Raw genomic sequence first — 9414 nt, forward strand, 5'->3', positions numbered from 1 at the left:
TATGAGTTGTACGGTGACAGGATGCAAACATGTTTGAAAGTTTAAATTGTCTTTACACAGACGCACATACTTTTCAGACCGCAATCAAATAACCCAACTGAATCTGTTAACTATGGCCCTAAAGTGTGTAAATTTGTTAACATTGCCTGAATATCCACATCGAGGTTGTCGTTGTTGGTGTGTGAAGAAACTGCCACGCCAGGTACCAACAAAAAGCCAGCGAGGTAAATTGCCAGGCCACGCCAGGCTCCACCACCAGCTAACGAGGCGAGCTGCCAGACCACGCTAGGCCACACCGGGTACCAACACTAGCCAGCAAGGCTATCTGCCAGGCCACGCAGGGCTCCACCACCAGCTAACGAGGCTAGCTGCCAGGCCACGCCAGGTACCAACAAAAAGCCAGCGAGGTAAATTGCTAGGTCAGGCCGGGTTTTGGCAACCCTCAAAAGTGGTTCGCAACCAGCGGACCTTAAAGCCGTTAAGATGCCGCCTAAGAGGAGCACCGTTAATGAGGAGGAACTGGAGGACATAAAGAAATCCCTAAACTTTATGTCAGAAGAAATAACAACAATTTCAAAACAACAAAAACTGATACTTAATTTAATGGATGATATTAAAGAACTAAGAAGGCAGAGCGAGGAAAAGGACAAAAAGATTGCTATGCTGGAAGGACGGGTGTCAGATCTGGAACAATATTCAAGAGTAAATGATGTGATAGTGACAGGACTGGAAACCAAGCATCAGACATATGCGAGGGTAGCAGCATCAGAGAGAGGGGAGCCACCCGAGCAAGAGCTACGCTCTTTGGAAGAACAGGTACTGGCCTTCTTTAAAAGCAAAGGTATCGAAATGGACAATAAAAATATTGAGGGATGCCATCCTCTTCCAAGGAAAAACAAAAATCAAATACCTGCCATTATCATGCGTTTTGTTAATAGAAAACAGAAAAAAGAACTGCTCAAGCAAGGAAGAAAGCTAAAAGGTACAAATGTTTATTTAAATGAACACCTAATCAAGAAAAATGCAGACATTGCAAGACAAGCAAGAATATTAAGAAAACAGAAGAAAATACAGTCAACTTGGACGTCAGACTGTAAAATATTCATTAAGTTAAATGGAACACCAGAGCAGGCTAAGGTTCTAGTCATCAAAGAGATGACGGAACTAGAAAAATATAACTGATAAATGCAAAGCAGTGCTGAATATGATGGGACCGTCCAAGTGCACAACCAACGCAGATGTCTGACAATTTTCAACTAACAACTCATATAGATATTGAAAATAAGACATTGATGTATGACAGTAACATAGATCCTGATTGTAATTTCTTTAACAATAAGACAAATGAATGCAATTATTATACAAAGGAGCAACTTAAAAAGGAATTCAAGGTAGATCAGGGTATAACAATGGTTCACTTTAATAGTCGAAGCTTATATGCAAACTTTCAATCCATCAAAGACTATATAACACAGTTTGAACAGCCATTCAATGTGATAGCCATATCGGAGACCTGGATAACTCCTGGAAAAGAAGAAGACTTTAAAATAAATGGATATGAATTCCTTCATGTAGACAGGATCAATAAGAAAGGAGGTGGGGTGGCACTTTACATTGATAAAAACCTAAAGTACGAAAGAATGGGAAGAATGACAACTGTTATTGATGGAGTGATGGAATGTTTATCAGTGGAAATAAGTATGGAAAAAAGGAAAAACCTAATTGTCAGTTGTATATATAGAACACCAGGATCTAAGATTGAGATATTTAAAGATAAAATGGAGGACTTATTTACAAATATAAATCAGAAACGAATGTTTATTTGTGGGGACTTTAATATTGACTTATTGAATCCAAATCATAATAAGAGTACAGAAGAATTTATTGATTCCATGTACAGCATCGGTTTATTTCCACTGATAACAAGACCGACCAGAATAACATCTCATTGTGCAACTCTATTAGATAATATATTTACAAATATAATAGAAGGAAATATAAAAAGTGGGCTGTTAATCAATGATATAAGTGACCATTTACCAGTCTTTGCATCTTATAATTGCCATTATAAAGTGAACAATGATGGACATAAGATTATTTACAAAAGAATAAGAACAGAGAAGACATTAAATTGTCTTAGAAATGAACTTTTAAAGCAAGATTGGAATATTGTATTTGAACAAACAGAAGTTAATAAAGCTTACGAAGAATTTTTAAGAACATTTAACACATTACTTGATAAAAACTGCCCAGTAATTGAAATCAATAGGAAACACAACTATGCAGGAAGACCATGGATGACTAAAGGACTACAAAATGCCAGCAAAAAAAAGAATACCCTATATCGAGAATTCATAAAAAAGAGAACAATAGAAACTGAAAGGAAGTATAAAACTTACAAAAATAAATTAACTAATATAATGAGATCCTGTAAAAGAGAGTATTATATTAAAAGGTTAGAACACAATAAAGATAACACAAGAGATATATGGAATGTATTAAACAGTATAATCAAAAATAAATCAAGGAATAATGATTACCCTGGGTACTTTATAGAAGGGACAAGAAGTATTAATAACATGGAAGAGATAGTAAATGGCTTTAATGAATTCTTTGTAAACATAGGGCCAAAACTGGCAGAAGAAATAAAGGTTGATGGAATAGAAAGGGACACTGGTGAAAATATTGAAAGGAATAGTAGCTCAATGTTTTTAAGAGCAGTGGAAGAGAAAGAGATTTATGACATAGTTAGAGGACTTAAGAACAAAACCAGTGCAGACTGGAATGATATTGATATGGTAACAGTAAAGACAGTTATTGATGGTATTGTAAAACCATTAAAATATATATTCAACTTGTCGTTTCAAAAAGGGGTTTTTCCACAAAAAATGAAAGTTGCTAAAGTTATTCCCATTTACAAAACCGGTGAAAGGCATCATTTTACAAACTATAGACCAGTGTCAATACTCTCCCAGTTCTCTAAGATACTGGAAAAACTTTTCATAAAAAGATTTGACAGTTTTGTGGAAAAATATGAATTAATGACAGAGAGTCAGTATGGGTTCAGAAGCAACAGATCAACAGCTTTGGCATTAATAGATTTAATGGAAAAGATAACGGAATGTATGGATAATAAGAGGTATGCGCTCGGCGTTTTCTTAGACCTAAAGAAGGCATTTGATACGGTTAATCATGAAATTCTATTAAAAAAACTGGAAAAGTACGGGTTTAGGGGAGTGGTTTTGGAATGGTTAAAAAGCTATGTTGGGAATAGGCAACAATATGTACAAATAAATGAATATAAATCTAATTTGATGGATATAGCTTGTGGAGTACCTCAAGGTTCAGTACTGGGTCCAAAAATGTTTATTATGTACTTAAATGATATCTGCAGAGTGTCGGAGATTTTAAAGTTTGTAATATTTGCAGATGACACCAATATACTGTGTTCAGGTGTGGAATTGCCACAGGTTTTGGAGATGATCACACAGGAATTAACTATATTAAAGAAGTGGTTTGATATAAATAAATTATCATTGAATCTAGATAAAACCAAATTTATGTTGTTTGGAAACCAAAAGAGAAACATCAAAGTAGAAATATGTGTTGACAATGTATATTTAGAAAGAGTAAATGAAATAAAATTTCTTGGGGTGATCATTGACCACAAGCTATGTTGGAAGCCACATATTACTTATGTTCGGGGGAAACTGGCACGGGGCATTGCCGTCCTGGGGAAAGCAAAGCATATGCTGGATCAGAAAGCACTGCACATTTTATACTGTGCTTTACTACTGCCATATATGAGCTACTGTGTAGAGGTCTGGGGAAACACATACAAAAGTAACACACAAACAATAACTGTAATACAGAAAAGGGCCATTAGATTAATAAATAATGTGGGGTACAGGGACCATACAAATGCACTCTTTGTCAAAATGCAAGCTATTAAATTCCAAGACTTGGTGAAGCTTAAAACAGCACAAATAATGTATAAAGTAAGAAATAAATTGCTTCCAAAAGAAATCTGTAAATTGTTCATAGAAAGAGAAGGTGGGTATAACTTAAGAGGGAAATGGAATTTAAAAATACAAAGTGCTAGAACAACTTTAAGAACGATGTCTATCTCAATTGCAGGAGTTAAATTATGGAACAGTCTAACAGAAGAAATAAAAGAAAGTAAAAACATAAAACAGTTTAAAGTAAAATATAAAAACCTGATTTTAAATAAGTATAACAATGAAGAAAACGGGGTTAACCCAGGACGGTAATGTTGCTGGTAATGGTGTTGTGGTTCTTTTTTGGGTTTTTTTTTTTGTTTTGTTTTGTTTTGTTTTGTTTTGTTTTGGTTGTTTGTTTTTCCATAATTTGTGCATCTGCAAATATAAACCTTCTGTTTTTTTTCATATGAAAGAAACTATACCCTGGTGGGGATTGCTAATTTCTTGTTTTTGATTTATGTATGTTTTGTTTTGTTTTGCTTTACTTTTGTTTCATATGTTGTTTGTTTTAATTTAAGAAAATTTATGAATGAGAGGTAAAACGTGAGGGGGTAGGGACAAATAAGTAAATACTTCTACCTACTCCTTTTCAAACAAATAATGGAATAATATATTGTAATGATTGTGAAGGCTCATGTTTGAAATGTTTGAAATAAAAATGAACTGAACTGAACTGAACTGAACTGAGGTCCTTCAGAGGTCAGCATTTTCATTTTTTGAATGAATCACTGTTCATAGTGGTTGATTATGACTTCTTGTGTTCACAATGGTGTGAAGGACAAATTGAACCAAAGAAAAGAAGACATAACCCAAACCAGAGTGAGCCCAAGAGTCCTCAGCCCTCATTGCAAATCTCTCGTACAGTGTCTCTGATTGCTCAGACCATGGCCTAGTTTGGTTTGGTGGCATGTAGAGGGATAGTGTTTATTTAATGTCCAAATAGCCCTGGGGAAGAAGCTGTTTGTGAATCTGGAGGTGTGGGACCTGATTGATCAGAGGGCAGTGGGTCGAAGAGGTAGTGAGCAGGGTTCAAGGGGTCACGTGTAATGACCCTGGTTTTCCTGTGACAGGAGAACCTGGGGATGGCCTCCAGGGGTGGTAATCCAATTTTAATTCAATTCAGTTTTATTTATACTGCACAACGACAGTCACCTTAAGGTGGTTTATATTGTAAGGTAGATACTAACAACAATCATATGACCCCCTATGTGTGACCGGATGGGGTGAGGGAAGGAAGACAGGACAAAAGACATATATGTGGGAGAGAGCCAGAGATTAATAACAAGTATGATTGAATGCAGATAGGTCTATTAACATATAGTGAGTGAGAAGCTGAAGGAGAAATACTCAACAAAATAAATGAGCCAGAGAATCATAGATTTATTAAACTGACCGACAATAATAATAATAATAATTTTATTTTTCTCCATAAATAATTTTTCTCATCCATATTTAAAAAAATACTTGAAGTACCCTCTACAACCAAAAAAGGTGAACTTCTTTGCGTTATATAAAAGTTATTTCAGTCAATGACACTGACATGCATCGATAGGAGCCAGTTGAGGGCACATGACAAGGACATGCTGGAGAGATTATATCTCTCGACTGGCCTGGGAACACCGTGGTGTTGGAGGCTGGGGAGAGGTAGGTCTGGGCCTGGCCCCAGATAAGCGAAAGAGGATGGATGGATGGACACTGATATACAGTCAATTTGATCCGTTGTAGCCTCGCAGCCACCATGGACCTGCTAAACACCAATGACTTGTCAAAGGATTGCAGGGACAACATTGCAGACCTGCACAAAGCTGTAATGGCCTACAAGATCATCAACAAGAAGCTTGATAAGAAGACAACTGCTGGGGTTAGTATGCAGAAATGGAAGAAATACAGAATGCCAATCTATTGCCCTCGGTCCGGAGCTCCAAACTGAGCTCTTTGGCATCAACTTGACCCACTGTGTTTGGAGGAATGGATGCAGCCATGTACAGTAAAATCTTACACGAAAACCTCCTTCCCTCAGCCAGAACACAAATGGGTCTTTCAGCACAACAGTGACCCAAAAAGTACTGCCAATGCAATAAAGGAGTGGCTAAAGAAGAAGCACATTAAGGTCATGGACTAACATTGTCAGTCTCTAGACCTCAGTCCTAGAGAAAATCTGTGGAAGAAGCTGAAGCTGTTGCCAAGTGGCAGCGAGAAACTTAAAGGGTTTAGAGAGTTTCTGTAAAGAGTGGGCGAAGATCCCTCATGAGATGTGTGTAAATCTGCTGACCAACTACAAGAAATATCTTACTGCTGAGCTTGCCACCAAGTACTAAGTACATCTGCTTGTGATCAAGTATTTATTTCATTCAATGACGTGCAAATCAGTTTAGAAGTTTTATTTAATGTGTTTTTCTAGATTCTTTTCTTTCAATTAAAATGAATATACCATAAAATGATAGACGTTTCATTTATTTGTAAGTGTACTAAGAATATTTGCAGGTGATTCAAGTGAAAGTATTCTTTAATTAAGCATGTGTGGAGTAAAACATGAAATATGTTGCTATATAAAAGCTTCAAATTAATTCAGCTGCACAAATGAAGCTACAGAAAACACCAATGACCTGCAGGGTTAGAGCACCCCAGTGATTTCAATCAGTCCTCCATATGCATCTTTAGACACACCGCATGTTTAGTAAGTTTCTAACTAAAAGAAACTGTTTTGTTGCAGTGTTTTTCTCATACACTTGACTCCAGAGTTTACAAATATGACCAAACAACAGCTAATAGGTTATTAGCAGCACGATGTATGTGGCTAAACTGGAATTATAGGTCCTGATTTCCTCTGAAAAACCAGTAATGTTTAACACAGATCAAGATAAAGGTATCCACTGTGCTGCTGGGTTGCATGAATACCTGATTTAGGGCCCATTATGCCATAACAGGTTTCGTAGCTTCCCGCTGATCTTCTATTATATTGTTTTTTAAGTGTGTGAGTGTGCAAGTATATGTGTGAGACATCTCGTTACTGCTCCATTTAAGACAACATTATGTCTTTCACCCCAAGGAGTCGAGCACAGTAGATGCGCAGCAACCTGGCTGTTCAAAATCTGAAAATCTTATGGACGTTGCGGGAAAAGCTTTGTTGTTACAGGCTTTATGGTAATGCTCTTATGCATGAGAGCTGCATTCCTGTATAACATGAAAATGCTGCTTTACAGATTTGGGTCATGCAGAGGACAGGGGATGCCAACTCCTGGTAACTATTCTATATACCAGGAAATTTTTTGCCTTCGCAATGGGGTTGGGACCATCAGTTGTGTTGTGCAGAGGTCAAGTTGGTACACAGCTGACAGCCCTATTTGACAACTGTTAGAATTCATATTTTGGCAAACTGAACTGAAATTCGGTCCATCCAGAATATCGATAAAACTTGTGCTTGAATGTGTCCCCAAGTGCAGTCGCAAAAACCATTATGCGCTACGATGAAACTGGCTCACACGACGACCGCCCCAGAAAAGGAAGACCAACGGTCACCTCTGCTGCTGAGGATACATTCATCTGAGTCACCAGCCTCAGAAATCGCAAGCTAACAGCTCCTCAGATTAGAGCCCAGATAAATGCCACACAGGGTTCCAGTAGCAGACACATCTCTACATCAACTGTTCAGAGGACACTTTATGGTCAAATAGCTGCTAAGAAACCACTACTAAGTAAAAGCAAAGAACAGAAAAGATTAGTTTGGGCCGATAAATAGAAGGAATGGACATTAGACCAGTGGAAATTTGTGCTTCGGTCTGATGAGTCCAAATTTGAGATCTTTGGTTCAAGTCTTTCTGTTACTTGGAAAAGGTGAACAATGGTCTCTACAAGCATGGTTCCCACTGTAAAGCATGAGGTCAGAGGTGTGATGGTGACATTGGTGGGGAGTTATTCAAAATTGAAGGCACACTGACCCAGCATGGCTACCACCACATCAGGTTTGCATTTATTTGTGATGGAGTGCTGCACGTGATGGCCTGGAGTCCACAGTCACCTGACCTAAACCCAAATGAGATAATTTGGGATGAGATGGACCACAGAGTGAAGGCCCAATGGTCAAGTGCTCAGCATCTATGGGAACTCCTTCAAGACTGTTGGAAAAGCATTTCATGAAGCTGATCGAGAGAATGTGAAGAGAAGCAAAGGGTGGCTATTTTTGAGGAATCTAAAATATAAAACACGTTTTGAGTTATTTCACACTTTTTTATTTACTACATAATTTTATGTGTTTATTCATAGTTTTGATGCCTTCAGTGGGAATCTACAGTAACAATTAAAACAATTAAATAAGAAGGTGTGTTTTGACTGGTAGTCAAAACACACACACACACACACACACACACACACACACACACACAAACGCTAAAATATTAGACAAATGCATCAACATTTTGTGTGCACATATTTATATATTCACACAAAATGTTGATACATTTGTCTAATTGTTTAATGCAGAAGGTTTGAGACTATCCCAGCTGTGATAAGATGACAGACATACACTCTGAAAGGTCACCAGTTAATTGCAGGTTAATGGCAATTCAATTCAATTCAATTCAATTTTATTTATATAGCGCCAAATCACAACAAATGTCGCCTCAAGGCGCTTCATAGATACAGAGAAAAACCCAACAATCATATGACCCCCTATGAGCAGCACTTTGGCGACAGTGGGAAGGAAAAACTCCCTTTTAACAGGAAGAAACCTCCGGCAGAACCAGGCTCAGGGAGGGGCGGCCATCTGCTGTGATTGGTTGGGGTGAGAGAAGGAAGACAGGATAAAGACATGCTATGGAAGAGAGACAGAGATTAATAACAGATATGATTCAATACAGAGAGGTCTGTTAACACATAGTGAGTGAGAAAGGTGACTGGAAAGGAAAAACTCAATGCATCATGGGAATCCCCCGGCAGCCTACATCTATTGCAGCATAACTAAGGGAGGATTCAGGGTCACCTGGTCCAGCCCTAACTATATGCTTTAGCAAAAAGGAAGGTTTTAAGCCTAATCTTAAAAGTAGAGATAGCGTCTGTCTCCTGAATCCAAACTGGAAGCTGGTTCCACAGAAGAGGGGCCTGAAAACTGAAGGCTCTCCCTCCCATTCTACTTTTAAATACTCTAGGAACAACAAGTAGGCCTGCAGAGCGAGAGCGAAGTGCTCTAATAGGGTGATATGGTACTACAAGGTCATTAAGATAAGATGGGGCCTGATTATTTAAGACCTTGTATGTGAGGAGCAGGATTTTGAATTCAATTCTGGATTTAACAGGAAGCCAATGAAGGGAAGCCAAAACAGGAGAAATATGCTCTCTCTTTCTAGTCCCTGTCAGTACTCTTGCTGCAGCATTTTGGATTAACTGAAGGCTTTTCAGTGAGTTTTTTGGACATCCT

The 9414-nt window shown here is 37.9% G+C and overlaps 1 protein-coding gene across 1 annotated transcript; it reads left to right on the top strand.

Annotated features, from left to right (window-relative positions):
* The first annotated feature begins 230 nt into the window (after positions 1-230).
* Positions 231-4674, top strand: LOC146510855 (uncharacterized). The gene has a single exon (XM_085173462.1). It carries the CDS (start codon positions 484-486, stop codon positions 1180-1182), a length of 699 nt encoding a protein of 232 aa, XP_085029588.1. The 5' UTR covers positions 231-483; the 3' UTR covers positions 1183-4674.
* Positions 4675-9414: the final 4740 nt, after the last annotated feature.

Source organism: Neolamprologus multifasciatus, chromosome 9, assembly GCF_963576455.1.
Source record: "Neolamprologus multifasciatus chromosome 9, fNeoMul1.2, whole genome shotgun sequence".
Lineage (NCBI taxonomy): Eukaryota > Metazoa > Chordata > Actinopteri > Cichliformes > Cichlidae > Neolamprologus > Neolamprologus multifasciatus.